The sequence below is a fragment of the Macaca fascicularis genome, chromosome 1 (genome assembly GCF_037993035.2).
Source record: "Macaca fascicularis isolate 582-1 chromosome 1, T2T-MFA8v1.1".
In the NCBI taxonomy this organism is placed as follows: Eukaryota; Metazoa; Chordata; class Mammalia; order Primates; family Cercopithecidae; genus Macaca; species Macaca fascicularis.
The window spans coordinates 212,216,606-212,232,011 of record NC_088375.1 but is presented as its reverse complement, the minus strand read 5'-3'; the positions used below and the strand labels follow the sequence as shown (position 1 = coordinate 212,232,011).

General features: G+C 51.4%; 1 protein-coding gene across 7 annotated transcripts in view; it reads left to right on the top strand.

Moving 5' to 3' along the window:
• EPHB2 (EPH receptor B2) overlaps window positions 1-15,406 on the top strand; it is a 205,549-nt gene that overhangs the window by 188,716 nt on the left and 1,427 nt on the right. For all 7 annotated transcript variants that reach the window (XM_074017503.1, XM_045378463.3, XM_045378461.3 and 4 more), the window contains 6 exons: window positions 8,081-8,203; window positions 8,610-8,857; window positions 9,843-10,058; window positions 10,925-11,074; window positions 12,297-12,490; window positions 14,605-14,760. In XM_074017503.1, the coding sequence (XP_073873604.1) occupies window positions 8,081-8,203; window positions 8,610-8,857; window positions 9,843-10,058; window positions 10,925-11,074; window positions 12,297-12,490; window positions 14,605-14,760 (1,087 nt within the window). The remainder of the gene's footprint in view (window positions 1-8,080; window positions 8,204-8,609; window positions 8,858-9,842; window positions 10,059-10,924; window positions 11,075-12,296; window positions 12,491-14,604; window positions 14,761-15,406) is intronic.

The following is a 15,406-nucleotide window of genomic DNA, read 5'->3' as shown; positions in this document are numbered from 1 at the left end:
AGTTTGAGACCAGCCTGGCCAACATGGAGAAACCCTGTCTCTACTAAAAATGCTAAATTTAGCCAGGCATGGTGGTGTGTGCCTGTAATCCCAGCTACTCAGGAGGCTGAGGCAGGTAAATTGATTGAACCCGGGAGGCAGAGACTGCAGTGAGCAGAGATTGTGCCACTGCACTCCAGCCTGGGTGACAAAGCAAAACTCTGTCTCAAAATAAATAAATAAATAAATAAATAAATAAATAAAAACATGTTATAAGGCTAGGCACAGTGGCTCACACCTGTAATCCCACCACTTTGGGATGCCAAGGCAGGTGGATCGCTTGAACACAGGAGTTCAAGACCAGCCTGGGAAACATGATGAAAGCCTGTCTCTACCAAAAATGTACAAAAATTAGTTGGGTGTGGTTGTGTGTGCCTGTAGTCCCAGCTACTTGGGAGGTTGAGGTGGGAGAATAGCATAAGCCCAGGAGGCGGAGGTTGCAGTGAGCCGAGGTTGCAGTGAGCTGAGGTCTGACCACTACAGTCCAGCCTGGGTGACAGAATGAGACACTGTCTCAAAAAAAAAAAAAAAGAAAGAAAGAAGAAAAGAAAAATACATGTCATGAATGCAAAGCGTATGGTATATTTGAAGATGCAGGTGCTATAGGAAAAAGACAAAGTGGAACAGGTAATGGACCAAAAGTTGTGGGGATCAGGGTGGCATTTTTAAATAGGACAGCTTGGGTTGGCCTCACTGACAGGGTTTTATTTGCACAAAGATACAAAGGAGCTGGGGGAGTGAGCTACTCAGAGGTATCTGAGGGAAAAGCATTCCAGGAAGAGAGAACAGCCAATGCAGAGGTCCTGAGGCTGGAGCTTCCTGGCAGGTTTCAGAAACAGCAGAGGCCGGTGTGACTGGAGCAGAGCAAAGAGAGGAATGGAAGCTTTGAGGGAGTCCAACATGCAGATTCTCATCAGGCTCAGCAAAGCCTTGGCTTTTCCTTGAGTGAAATGGGGAGCTGCTGGAAGGTTCTGAGCAGAGGGCTGACATTCTCCAAGTTACGGCCTTGGTGGGACTTCTCTGGCTGCTCTCTGGAGAATGGACCAAAGGCGCTGATGCAGGGAGACCAGTGTGGTGGCTGTTGGAAGAATCCAGGGAAGATATGATGGTGGCCAGACCAAGTGGCAGGGAGAAGGTAGTGGGAAGTGGTTGGATTCCGACATATTTCAAAAGCAGAGCCACTAGATTTGCTGCAGGATTGGATGTGGGTATGTAAGCATGAGCAGAGTCTAGGAGTTCCAGGTACAAAGCCTCTGGGTAAGACATAATTTGAAGTAAAAGTTCCTGGGCTTAAAAATAGTTTGGGGCTGGCCAGGCATGGTGGCTCACGCTTGTAGTCCCAAGCTACTCAGGAGGCTGAGGTGAGAGGATTGTACAAGGAGGTCAAGGCTGCAGTGAACCGTGATCTTACCACTGCACTCCAGCCTGGGTGACAGAGTGAGACCCTGTCTCAAGAAAAAATTTAAAAATGAAAAATAAGGCTGGGTACAGTAGCTCACGCCTATAATCCCAGCACTTTGGGAGGCCAAGGCGGGTGGATCACCTGAGGTCAGGAATTCAAGACCAGCCTGGCCAACATGGTGAAACCCCGTCTCTACTAAAAATACAAAAATTAGCTGGGTGTGGTGGTGCACACCTATAATCCCAACTACTCAGGAGGCTGAGGCAGGAGAATCGTTTGAACCCAGGAGGCGGAGGTTGCAGTGAGCCGAGATCGCACCACTGCACCCCAGCCTGGGTGACAGAACAAGACCCTGTTTCAAAAAAAAAAAAAAAAAGATTCGATTTCCAAATAAGATTACACAGAAGTACCGGGGCTAGGACTCTAAGGTATCTTTGGCTGGGTGCAGTGGCTCACGCCTGTAATCCCAGCACTTTGGGAGGCCAAGCTGGGTGAATCACCTGAAGTCAAAAGTTCAAGACCAGCCTGGCCAACATGCTGAAACCCATCTCTATTAAAAATACAAAAATTAGGCCGGGCGCAGTGGCTCAAGCCTGTAATCCCAGCACTTTGGGAGGCCGAGACGGGCGGATCACGAGGTCAGGAGATCGAGACCATCCTGGCTAACCTGGTGAAACCCCGTCTCTACTAAAAAAATACAAAAAACTACCCAGGCGAGGTAGCAGGCGCCTGTAGTCCCAGCTACGCGGGAGGCTGAGGCAGGAGAATGGCGTAAACCCGGGAGGTGGAGCTTGCAGTGAGCTGAGATCCGGCCACTGCACTCCAGCCTGGGCAACAGAGCAAGACTCCGTCTCAAAAAAAATAAAAATACAAAAATTAGTGGGGCATGGTGGCGGGTGCCTATAGTCCCAGCTACTCAGGAGGCTGAAGCAGGACAATTACTTGAACCTGGGAGGTGAAGATTGCAGTGAGCCTGGGGAACAGAGCAAGACTCCTTCTCAAACAAAAAAAAAAAAAGAAAAAGATTATAAATTATGTCATCACCTCTTATTGCCCCAAGTAATGAAACCATGATCATAGATGTGGCTAGACGTACTGCGTGCATTCTGTGTGCCAAGAATTGTTTCAAGGCTTTACATGTACTTATTCATTTGATCCTTATAGTGTCTCACTTTGAATATGGGGAAACTGAGGCACAGAGGTTGTACAGCTGCCAGGGAAGGAGCAGGGGTATGAACTCCAGCTGTCTGGCTGCAGAGCTGGCATCCTGTGCTGGCTCCATTCTACTGAGCTGGAATGGGATAGGCTCCCATGCTCTGTCTCCCGGAGCCACTGGGGAGCATTGCTATGTGGTGTGTGAGTCAGTAATAGGGAAACAGGTGAGGTCTATTTTTAAAATAGACCCCAGGGTTTGTTGCTAGATCAGCACATTTAAGGCCTAAGATGCCCCGCCCTCCATCCTAAGCTCTAACGTTAGATCTGAGCAGAACTTTGTTCTGTTCAAAGCACTGCCAGCCCTGTGATCCCATATACATCCAGCCACCCTGCGTGGTCAGGACAGAGGAGGAAGCTGAGGCCCAGAGATCCATGTGACTGGCCTGTAATCACCCACATGGCCACACGGTTTCCATCATCCAGCAGGTGCTGAGTGAGTACCAAGGTCTGTGATGCCTGGATGTGGAGCCGGAGGGACTGATCTGGCTTCTCATCCCTACTCTGCCACTGGCCAGCTGGGTGACCTCGGGAAAGCCATCAAACCTCTCTGAGCCTTGACATCTTTATATGGGAAGTAGCAAGAACGATACTTTTGTCATGGAATTGTGAGGATTCAATGAATTAAGGGACGTTAAAGTGCTTTGGAGTAATATTTAATAATAGCCAGCTCTTCTTTGCAACAGTTTACAATTATTCAGCACTTTCCTTGATGCTCTCGTTTAATCCTTGCAACCCCATTAGGAGGTAGGTATTGTTTGTTATACCCATTGGGTAGGTGAAAAAAGTAAGACGCAGAGATTAAGTAACTTGTTCAAGGACACACAGCTGGATCAACACAGTGGTTGATCCTGGCTTCAGACTCACAAAGCAGCTCATTTGTGACCAGAATTAGCAGCAGTGCCAGAATTCAGACCCAGAACTCGGCACACTGGTTCCTCTTCCCTCATCGTGAATTTCGCATTTGAGGGCAGGGCAACAGGCAGTGGCTGACAGCCGTAAATCATCCAAACAACAGCCCAGGATTTTCTGTAGCCTTTGCCTACAGAGGTCCTCACCCGACCTCGGTTCAGCAAGTGCCCCTCCTGAGAGTCAAGCTTGTTGGAGGCTCTGGCCACCAGACACTCACTCACCTTCTATTCCAAGAGGCAGACTGGGGAAGTACCTGGAAGAAACGCAGCCTGAGGGTTACAAGTGGAGACTCTGTAGCCGGCCCGGGTTCAAACCCCACTTCTGCCATTTATTAGCTGTGTTGATGTCATTTAACCTCCTCTGTGTGTGTGTGTATATAACAGGGTCTCGCTTTGTCACCCAGACTGGAATGCAGTGGCACAAACACGGCTCACTGCAGCCTCTACCTCCTGGGCTCAATCAATCCTCATGCCTCAGCCTCCTAAGTAGCTGGGATCACAAGCCTACACCACCATGCCTGGCTAACTTATTTATTTTTCATAGACATGGGTTCCTGCCATGTTACCCAGGCCAGTCTCGAACTTCTGGGCTCAGGCAATCCTCTTGCCTCAGCCTCCCAAAGGACTGGGATTATGAGCTTGAGCCACCGTGTCCCACTCATTTAACCTTTCTTATGCCAGTTTCCTCATCTGAAAAACAGGCATCATATGGGATTGTACCAAATGAAATTGCTATTTCTGTAGGTCAGAAACAGTTAAATATTGACAGTTTCATAAGGTATCAGCCTAATAATGGCACTTACCTGGTAGGGTTGTTAGGAGGATTCATGGGATCAAAAACTATAAAGTGCCCAGAACAAGGCCTGGCACCCAGTAAATCTACACTGAATGTATATTCAATAAGTGTTTATTAAGCATCTACTGTATATCACCTTCGCATAAGTACTCCAGAGGCAACATTCTAAAGCAAGGGCTTGTAGCTTGGGGTCTAAAGACCCCTAGAGCTTCCAAGGGCCTGTGAATACGCCAAAATTATGCGTGAAATATGGGAGTATGCACACACAGGGATACTTTTCCAAGGAGCAGATTCATTATTTTCATCAAATTCTCAAAGACATTCAAGACACGTAGTAATGCCATTATGTGTTCAGTAAGCACTTATTGGGCACCCACTGTGTGCCAGGCCCTGGGATTCAGCATGAACAAGACAGACACAGACTCGGTCTTCCTGGGGAAGAGGGTAAACTAAGCCCTCGCAGGCAGCAGAGTGTTCCACAGGCAGGGGGCTGTGGGCATGCGTATCTGGGAACCCTGGTACAAGGTAGAAAAGCCAGAACAGACATCAAGGTCATAAGAGTGGGTGTGGACTCAGGACTGTGGGAGCCGGAGGAGAGGGTACAGGTCTCCCCTGGAGCGATCCAGGCGGTCTTCACAGAGGCAATGGCATTTGATCTGGTCACAAAAAGAAAGAGGAGAGGGTACTCCAGGTAGAGAGCACACCACGAACAAAAGCATGGAGGCAGGAAATAATGAAGTGAGTCTGAAACCCCTGGGTCAGTAAGTCCTGTGAGCTGGCATCTAGGGAGCAGGGAGCTGGAAGTGAGGCCAATCCATGGAGAGCTGGGAATGCCAGGCAGGGGCATGCACCTTTGTCCTGCAAGCAGCAGAGGCCCTCCTGACCAGTGCTGCTGGCCACAGCATGGCGATGGTATCCAGTTGCTTGGCAGTGGAGGCGACCAAGGAGGATTTGAGCTACTGTGCTTCCCCTTACCTCCCAGAGTCAACCCATTCCTGTCCTCCATCCCCATCAGAAAGGGCCTCCCCCAGTCCTATTGGGAGGGAGGCTGAAAACCAGTTGTCAAGAACCACAGGGCGTGCATTGAGTCTGAGCAAGCAAGAGAGCATCCCCAGGGAGCCGACGCCCTGGCTCTGAGAAGGCTGATGGGGAAGGAGGTGGTCATGGCAGAATACTCCAGAAGGAGGCATGGACCAGATTCTGGTTGTATGTCATCCAGGAGGCAGTGAACATGGTGATTAAGAGTACTGGCCCCAGGCTCAAGTCTGACAGACCTGGGTTCAAATCCTGGCTGTGCCATTTGCTAGCTGTGTGGCCTTGGCCAGATGACTTAGCCTCTCTGAGCCACAGTTTCCTTATGTGTGAAATGGGAATAATTGTCCTTTCTTCTAAGAGTTTTTGAGTGGAGGAGATAAGGCATATAAAGAGCCTGGCATGGTGTTGAGCACAAAGGGCTCAGTAAGTGACAGCTGCTATTATGATTCTATCTGTGTCATTTGGATTCTGCTCGGCCCTACAGACACTGAGTGTCTGCTGTGTGCAGAGCTTTATGCAGTTTGCCAGGGGAGGGAGAAATCAGGGAAAAAAAAAAAAGTGTCCATTTCCTCCTCCCAAGCACTCAACAGTCTTGGATGGTGGTTCTTAACCTCTTTGGGGGCCTCAGACTCCTGGGAGACTCTGCTGAAAGTTTTGGAGCCTATGGCCAGAAAAACAGATACACGTATAAAATTATTAAAAGTCCAGAGGTCAGGCCAGGCACAGTGGCTCACGCCTATAATCCCAGCACTTTGGGAGGCCGAGGCTGGTGGATCACTTGAGGTCAGGAGTTGGAGACCAGCCTGGCCAACATGGCAAAACCTATTAAAACTCTATTAAAAATACAAAAAATAAGCTAGGTGTTGTGGCACATGGCTGTAATCCCAACTACTTGGGAGGTTAAGGTGGGAGGATGAGGATCACTTGAATCCGGGAGGCGGAGGTTGCAGTGAGCTGAGATCATGCCACTGCACTCCAGCCTGGGTGACAGAGAAAAAAAAATTTTTAATTAAAAAAAATTCAGAGGTCTATACTTGAGGATGGATTTTTTGAGAACTTTTGTTTTTGACAATATTTATTTCCATAACTTTTGGACTTTCGAAGCAGCATGAATTACTTTTTGAATAGAAAAGGACAATCATAATAAATGAATCCCATCTCAGGAGGTTATCAGACCTCCTACTGCCCATAGTTAGGACTGCTAAGTAGCTCACAGACCCAAATTAAGAAACCCTGACCTCAAGAGCTAAACAAATACCCACACAAATAATCCCAAATAAAGCTCACATGTTATAGCAGCGGTTGGCAAATTTTTCGTAAGGAGACAGATAGTAAATATTTTAGACCTTATGGGTCTCCCTTGTAACTACCCAACTCTGCTGTCATAGCTTAATAACAGCCATAGGCAAAGGAATTAGCATGATTGTGTTCCAATAAAACTTTATTTACAAAATAGGCTGTAAGCCAATTCGCCAACGCCTGTGTTACACACTCTAACGCCTAGATTCCTGGAATGCCTAAAATAGAGGCTGAGAGTATCAACTCATATGTCCAAGGTCACACAGCTGAGCAGGGTTGATGGCCTCACGCACCAACCAGCCAAGCCTTATGGTGACCCAAGGATTTCAACTCCCAACTCCTAGAGCTCCTACCTCCAAAGTTGCAGCTCCTGGAGCGGCAGGAGAATGTGAGCAGGATTCTGGAGAAGCCAGAGGAAAGTTTGGGCTCTGGACCGGGAGGTCTGGGTGTTGGAAGACCAGCTGTCTGTCTGGGAGGGGGAAGATGGATGGGTCATCTTTCCCTTCTTTCCAAGCATTTTGCTGACTCAGTGCTGGCTATTCAGAATTGGGTCTTTGACATCCAGGTTACCTTCTTCTCTTAGTGCATAAAAAAATAAGTGTGGGACAGAAGAGAGGGAGAGCAAATAATAACAATAATAATAAAATTAAAATATGCATCAGATCAGGAATCAAATGCCCGATGTCTAGCCTCATGTTGATTACCAGAAAATCAGGGATCCAGAAGGGGTTAAGACTTGGCTAGTGGGGGACCGGGGAGGTGGCCCAGCAGCTGTGGATACTCAGTCCCTGGTGAGTGGGGCAGCCCCAGGCTCTGGGGGCCCGTTTGGGAAGTTGGGGCAGCTAGAAGGGACCCTGGGGGAAGAGGAGGCTTGAATTAGGCCTGGAGTTAGGCCTGGAGAGACAAGGAGGAGCTCTCCGTAGCAGAACTCCAAGGACAACATGGTCTATTGCCTGATCTTTCTGTATTTTAGTTCCAATTTGCTCCCTTCCTTTTTGCCCCCCTCTTCCTTTACTTTGCACCCCTTGATTCTCTATCACCTATCTTTCCATTTATCCTTGTGTGCCCATGCCCGTAACAGACATTGCTTATCAGTTCTGCCAGCCTCAGCTGCTCCAGAAAACCACTGCTGATCAATGAGAGTTGGAACAAGAGCTAAGACCTATCTGCCACCCCTGCTGGTCTCTGTTCTCCTCACCTCCTACTCAGTTCACGCCTATCTGCTCAGTAAGACCCAGAGGGGTCAAGTGACCTGCAGGGAGTTGCCCAGTTCTTATGGGGGCCACATGGGAGTGGATTTCCCTCCACAGAGGGACTGGCTCCTGCTTTTCCTTTTGTGTGCATCTTGAGTCAGTCCATATGACAGAGCCTGGTCTTGTCCCCCAGTGACCCCAGGCATGAAGATCTACATCGACCCTTTCACCTATGAGGACCCCAACGAGGCAGTCCGGGAATTTGCCAAGGAAATTGACATCTCCTGTGTCAAAATTGAGCAGGTGATCGGAGCAGGTAGGTGGCTGGTACCTTCACATGTACTATGGCCTTAGCCATGGGCGGCGAGACCACCCCAATGTGTACCCTTGGGGCAGAAGGTAGGATGTGAGACAGGGGCCTCAAAGGACCACCCCGCCCAAGGCCTGAAGGTTCAGAATGACCATGAAAGAAGGGCCCTCAAAGGTCATCCAGTAAAATCACCTCACTGACAAAAGAGGAAACTGAGGCACAGGGCTGGGAGGTGGCTGGGACTTTTCTGGACCCCTGACATTCTTGAAGGGGTTTGGTGTCTGCAAGGATGAGTGGGCCATTGAGAAGAAAATGTACATGCAGGCCCTGTGAGTGGATGTGACAGGGAACGGGGAGGTGGCCCTTCCACCTGGCAAGTGACATCCTGCCTGTCTTGGTGTTTCTGTCTCAGGGGAGTTTGGAGAGGTCTGCAGTGGCCACCTGAAGCTGCCAGGCAAGAGAGAGATCTTTGTGGCCATCAAGACGCTCAAGTCAGGCTACACGGAGAAGCAGCGCCGGGACTTCCTGAGCGAAGCCTCCATCATGGGCCAGTTCGACCATCCCAATGTCATCCACCTGGAGGGTGTCGTGACCAAGAGCACGCCTGTGATGATCATCACTGAGTTCATGGAGAATGGTTCCCTGGATTCCTTTCTCCGGGTAGGGGAAGCCAAGAGGGCCAGGGGCCCATGAATGGGGCAGGAAAGGAATGATGGACACAGCTTCAGACTCTCAGAGCCTGAAGCGGTCTTGGAAAAGCTCTAGGTCAGGAATGGCTTGTAGGCTGTCACTTTCCATTCCCTTACCCGTGGCAGGCACTGCTAATCAATCCCAGCACTCTCATCCACTAAGCCCAGAAGCAGTCCCAGAATTCTTCTCAGTATGGTTCCCCAGGAAGCCACAATCAGTTGATCAGAGTTGGCACACATCTTAAATCTGTTTCCATTCCTGCTCTTAGCCAGCCTTCTCATTGTGCACCGAAGAAAACGGGCTCAAAGAGAGGTTGGATTTGCCCAGAGTCACCCAGAGGGTCAAGATGAGGCCTGGACTGGAATCAAGTGTCTTGACCTCTCATCCAGGGTTTTCACCAGATTTTGGAGTTCTCCAAAGCTCTATAGGCTGGTGGGAGGAGTTCAAGGCCAACAGAGGAAAATGTCAAGGTCTCCCAGGAGACCACAGTCAACCAACCAGACATAGCACCAGACTGGGCATCAGAAGCAGGCCATTGGATCAGCTGCTATTCAGTAAATATTTGTGAAGCACCTAACATGTGCCAGGCACCTTCCATGTACCTTCTTGTTTAAGCCAGAATAGCCCTGGGAGATGGGTGTGATTTAGGCCCATTTAACACACAGAAGAGGAAACTGAGACTCAAAGATGTTAGGTTACATGTCCAAGGTCACACAGCCAAGAAGGAACAAAGCCAGAGTCAAACCAAGTGTATCTGCTTCAAAGCCTGTGTTCTCACCACCACCCTGAAGTTGGCCTCTGATGGGCTTCTCCGGGGTCCCGAAGCATCTGAGTCCTTCCCCAAGGAACCTAGAGCCAGGCTGGCAGGGCCCTGCTCTGGTTTCCCATTGTGAGGATGATGCAGAGCCCTGATGCCTGTTCTGTTCACTCTATGTTTTCTCCACTTCTCCCACAGCAAAACGATGGGCAGTTCACAGTCATCCAGCTGGTGGGCATGCTTCGGGGCATCGCAGCCGGCATGAAGTACCTGGCAGACATGAACTATGTGCACCGTGACCTGGCTGCCCGCAACATCCTCGTCAACAGCAACCTGGTCTGCAAGGTGTCGGACTTTGGGCTCTCACGCTTTCTAGAGGACGATACCTCAGACCCCACCTACACCAGCGCCCTGGTAAGATGGAGGCAGGGAACACCGGAGTCCCAGAGCCAGAGAAGAGAGGCCTGAGTGGCCATCTCTCTCCCTGCAAGACAATTTCACTAACGCCCAAGTGGGCCAAGCACTGTCCTGGGCCCTGGAGACAGGGAGACAGGAACCACAGCTCCTGCCCTCTTGCAACTCCCACACTGATGGGGAACACATGTGCAGAGCCATGTGGAGTGACAGGGCTGTAAGCCATGACAGGCAGCCTTGGAGGCAGAGGAAGGCTTGCTGGAGAGGTTGATATCTGAGCTGAGAGCGGAAGGGCCCAGAAATGTTTGTCAAATGCCATGTTCTCATGGCAAAGTCCTGCGACTGGAATACAGGCTGTAGGGACAGTGGTAGTGAGCAGTAGTGCTGGAGAGGTAGGCAGGGCTGGACCTTGGAGCTCCTGGAGTGCCCAGGTTCAGGCCTCTCTCCTGAAAGCAGCAGGGGTTGTTGAAGGTTTTAAACTGGAAGGACAAAGAGCCCAGAGACGGGTGCAAGTAGGCAAGTCACTTCAGTACTGTGCTGTGTGAGACGTGCCTCCTTGATGGGGAGGCGTAAGTCACAGCTGTGGGATTGAGGGCAGCTGACAATCCTTTGGGAGCTCAGAAAAGCTTTTGGAGGGACTTGAGGATGAGAAGGAGGTTTCCAGATGGCAGAATGGTAAAAGGCACTTCATGCGGAGGGTGCAGCTGGTGCAAATGCCCAGTGGTCTGAAGCTGCATGGTGAGTTTGGGGCACAATGAGGTGCCTCATGAGATTGGGGTATCACAGGGCACAGAGTGGGAGGATTAAGAGAAGAGGTCAGACAGGCCAGCCTCCCACCCACGAACCCTCCTCATTCTGTCTCCCAGGGCGGAAAGATCCCCATTCGCTGGACAGCCCCGGAAGCCATCCAGTACCGGAAGTTCACCTCGGCCAGTGATGTGTGGAGCTATGGCATCGTCATGTGGGAGGTGATGTCCTACGGGGAGCGGCCCTACTGGGACATGACCAACCAGGATGTAAGTCTCCAAGGGGATGGGCAAGACCTCTCCGGCCCACCAGATGGGAGAGGGAAGATCGGGGCTCCTGGCCTTGTGCCAGTCTCCCAGAGTGTGTGACATAGGCTTCTGAGATCATGGGCCTGGCTCCCAGGGTAGCTGCCAGCCCGATGGTGGCTGATTCGAATGTCCGCACAGGACCCTGGACTCTCCAGGCGGTAGGGAGTAGGAAAGGCCACTCATCCACACATCAGTGTGTCTTCAGAACGCATGCACCTGTGGCCAGCCCCAAATGAGACCACATCTGCCCTTCAGGTGTTTACCACCTAACTGGGGGACAAGACGATTATTCAGGGAACCGGATGTTGTGATCAGGAGCTTTTAAGATCAGGTGCTAAATCGGAGTAGCCCTGGAGGCACTGAGGCACCGGCAGCATGGGCAAGATCAGACAGGAGGTGATCGCAGGATAAGTGGGGTTCGAACAGTCGCAGGACGTGGAGACTTGAGAGCTTCCAGTGGGAAAGAACAGCATGTGCAAAGGCTGAGGTGGGCCAGTGCGGGGTTGAACCCAAACCAGAGGGTTTCCATTAGCAAAAATGCAGACAGGAAGGACTCGAAGAAACTTCTTACACGAGAAGGGTGACCCACAGTCGAGCTGTGGAAGGTGAATCTGGCTGTGGCGGCAGGACAGGCTGAGAGGGGTGTTTGGGAGCATTTCCTTGACAGAGAAGCAGGTGGAGATGGTGGGAGGGGGCCCCAGCCAGGCTTGAGGCCATGGTGTGGGCCTGATGAGGGGGAGGTATCTCATACCTAGAGCTGTAAATGGCACTAAAATCAAGCATGTGGCCACATGGGGTCAAGCAAGGAGGCAGAGAGGGGAGGCCTTGGGGCCATCCAAGCCAAGAGGGGCTCACAGACGGGAAAGAGGGAGGAGCTGGCGGAACCAGGCACAGGAGGGTCATCTTGGTGGACCCTGGGGAGAAGCTATCTCGGGGCTCTGGATTTCCCAAGATTGGCAGAGGGTGGGGCAGGAACCCAGCTGCCATGTCAGATTAAAGGTCTAGATGGTAGAAACCCAGGTCATCCCATCCCTGGGGCTGCCTCCAGGAGGTGAAACTGGTTGGTTGCCACAGCAACTGAGTAGGTCAGACATGCAATGTACTGGGGGCAAGATGGGCCTGGCAGAGGGTAGATGCCCTCAGCCCATCCACCCAACCCCTCTCCACTCCTGCATTGTCCCAGGTAATCAATGCCATTGAGCAGGACTATCGGCTGCCGCCGCCCATGGACTGCCCAAGCGCCCTGCACCAACTCATGCTGGATTGTTGGCAGAAGGACCGCAACCACCGGCCCAAATTCGGCCAAATTGTCAACACGCTAGACAAGATGATCCGCAATCCCAACAGCCTCAAAGCCATGGCGCCCCTCTCCTCTGGGTAAGACCCTGCCCTGGCCCCGCCCCAGCCAGGCCCTGCCCTTCTTCCCCTCTCCCATCGCTTCGGCCCCCCCCCCCCCCCCCGCTTCAGGCGATGCTCTTCCTTACTGCAGCTTGGGATGGGAAAGAACAGGACTAGTGTTTGTTGGGTACCTGCCCTGCCTTAGGGGTGCAGGAGAGCAGAGGACACAGACTGCCCAGAGGAAGAAAAGGACACATACCCTGTGGGTGGCAGAGGAGGCATCTTTTAAAGTGTGGTCAGAGAGACCAGGAAGAAAAATTACCAAAGGAAGGCCGGGCGAGGTGGCTCACGCCTGCAATCCCAGCACTTTGGGAGGCTGAAGTGGGTGGATCACCTGAGGACAGAAGTTCAAGACCAGCCTGGCCAACATGGTGAAACCCCTTCTCTACTAAAAAATACAAAAATTGGCCGGGCGCAGTGGCTCACGCCTGTAATCCCAGCACTTTGGGAGGCCGAGGCGGGTGGATCACGAGGTCAGGAGATCGAGACCATCCCGGCTAACACTGTGAAACCTCATCTCTACTAAAAATACAAAAAAATTAGCCAGTCGTGGTGGCACGCATCTGTAGTCCCGGCTACTCGGGAGGCTGAGGCAGGAGAATGGCGTGAACCCAGGAGGCCGAGCTTGCAGTGAGCCGAGATTGCACCACTGCACTTCAACCTGGGTGACAGAGCAAGACTCCATCTCAAAAAAAAAAAAAAAAAAATTAGCCGGCCCCTAGTGGTGTGCATCTGTAATCCCAGCTACTCAGGAGGCTAAGGCAGGAGAATCGCTTGAACCCAGGAGGCAGAGGTTGCCGTGAGCTGAGATCATGCCATTGCACTCCAGCCTGAGCAGCAAGAGCGAAACTCCATCTAAAAAAAAAAAAAAATTACCAAAGGATCCAGAATCTTAGTTGGTGAATAGATATGCCTGTCACTAAGTTTCCTTCCTAGCTACCCTCATACTCAAACCTGGACCCTCTAACTTCCATTTATATCCTCATCACACACATGCTCACACAGGTCCAGTCCTACATGCGCAGATGAACACACAATTAGGCACAAACACTCATGACTGTTCACACACAGTCTCAGGCTCTCACACCTACACACATCCATAGGCACCTGCACACACACCCATTCAGAAGTTTGTACTCACCATACACCCATCTGTGCCTGTACACTGAGTCAGCATCCCCATGCCTGAGAGACAGGCTCAGCCTGAGGGGTGTTCGCCCAGGGACCTGGTACCTCACTTCTCAAGGCTCAAGCCTCCCAGGGCAGGCTCTGTGGGGCAGCAGCTCTCCTCTGCCTTCCTTGGGTGGCTGTCACAGGTCACACTGCTGCCCCTGCACACACTTACTCCTCAGGACCCACAACCCCACAGGGTTTCAGAGGGGCGTCTGGTCAGGTATCCTTAGGATCTAGGGCTGGCTGTAGCCAGAGAGCACGTTCTTATGAGCGGGAGACCATCGTGCTTCCCTCTGCCTGTCTCTCCTCACCATGACCCTATGTCAGCCACCCCTAACTCTCCAGATCAAATCCCTCTGAGCTTTAAACCTCATGAGAGCCATTTCACTCCTTGCCAGCCAAGAAGTCATTCCCATTAGCGCCACCAGCCTTAGCTGGGCTTTGGAAATACAGTCTCTGGACAGTCCAGAAGGTGAGCTTCCTATAGCACAAACCAGAGTGGGGAAGGATGGAGAATGGCACTGGGAGAGGAAACTGAATAACCAGCATAGTTAGTCTAGCTGAAATCCCTCCTCCTGAAAATAAGCATGGAGCTGCATCTTCCCCTCCTCACTCCCGAGGTCCAGCCTCTCGGCCATCCCTGCAGTGCCTTCCCTAGACTTCCCAGTTGGCCCCAGCTTTGAGTTCTGCACACTCGCTCTCACATGCTCACATATATATGCATGCATGTTTCCACAGGTTCAAACCCATGCCCGCACTCATGCAGAAATACTCACGTACATACCCCTTCGCCTGTGTTCATGTTCACGTAAATGGATGCACACGTGCACATTCATGCATACGCAGCCTACAGGCATGTCCCTGCACGCTCCCTGCAAACAGGTGCCCTGACCATCTCTGTCACCCACCCCCAACCCCAGCATCAACCTGCCGCTGCTGGACCGCACGATCCCCGACTACACCAGCTTTAACACGGTGGACGAGTGGCTGGAGGCCATCAAGATGGGGCAGTACAAGGAGAGCTTCGCCAATGCTGGCTTCACCTCCTTTGACGTCGTGTCTCAGATGATGATGGAGTAAGTGCCCAGCCACCTCTGCTCATCACCTTAGCACCCCCTCTCTACCGGCCCCACCAGCCAAGTGGGGTGATCTGGAGGGTGAGGAATAGATCATGTCCCAATAGGGAAGCAGGGACCAAGGGGCAAGATAGCCAACTTCGGAGTCACCTGTGGACTGATACCCAGGTCTACCTGCCACCTACAAGCTCTGTGACCTTGGTCAAATCATAGCACCTCCCTTAGCCTCCGTTTTCTCACCTACGAACTGGGGGTTGGTAGGAAGGTTGAGGGAGATATAAAGGAAGTGGGTGCTTATAAAATGCAAGCTGGCAGCCGGGCACAGTTGCTCACACCTGTAATCCTAGCACTTTGGGAGTCCAAGGCGGGCAGATCACAAGGTCAGGAGTTCAAGACCAGCCTGACCAACATGGTGAAACCCCATCTCTACTAAAATGCAAAAAATTAGCCGGGCGTGGTGGCATGTGCCTGTAATGCCAGCTACTCAGGAGGCTGAAGCAGGGAAATTGCTTGAACCGGGGAGGTGGAGGTTGCAGTGAGCTGAGATCATGCCACTGCACTGCAGCCTAGGCGACAGAGCGAGACTCTGTTTCAAAAAAGAAAACAAAAGAAAATGTAAGCTGGCTTCCCCTTCACCATAGCAGGG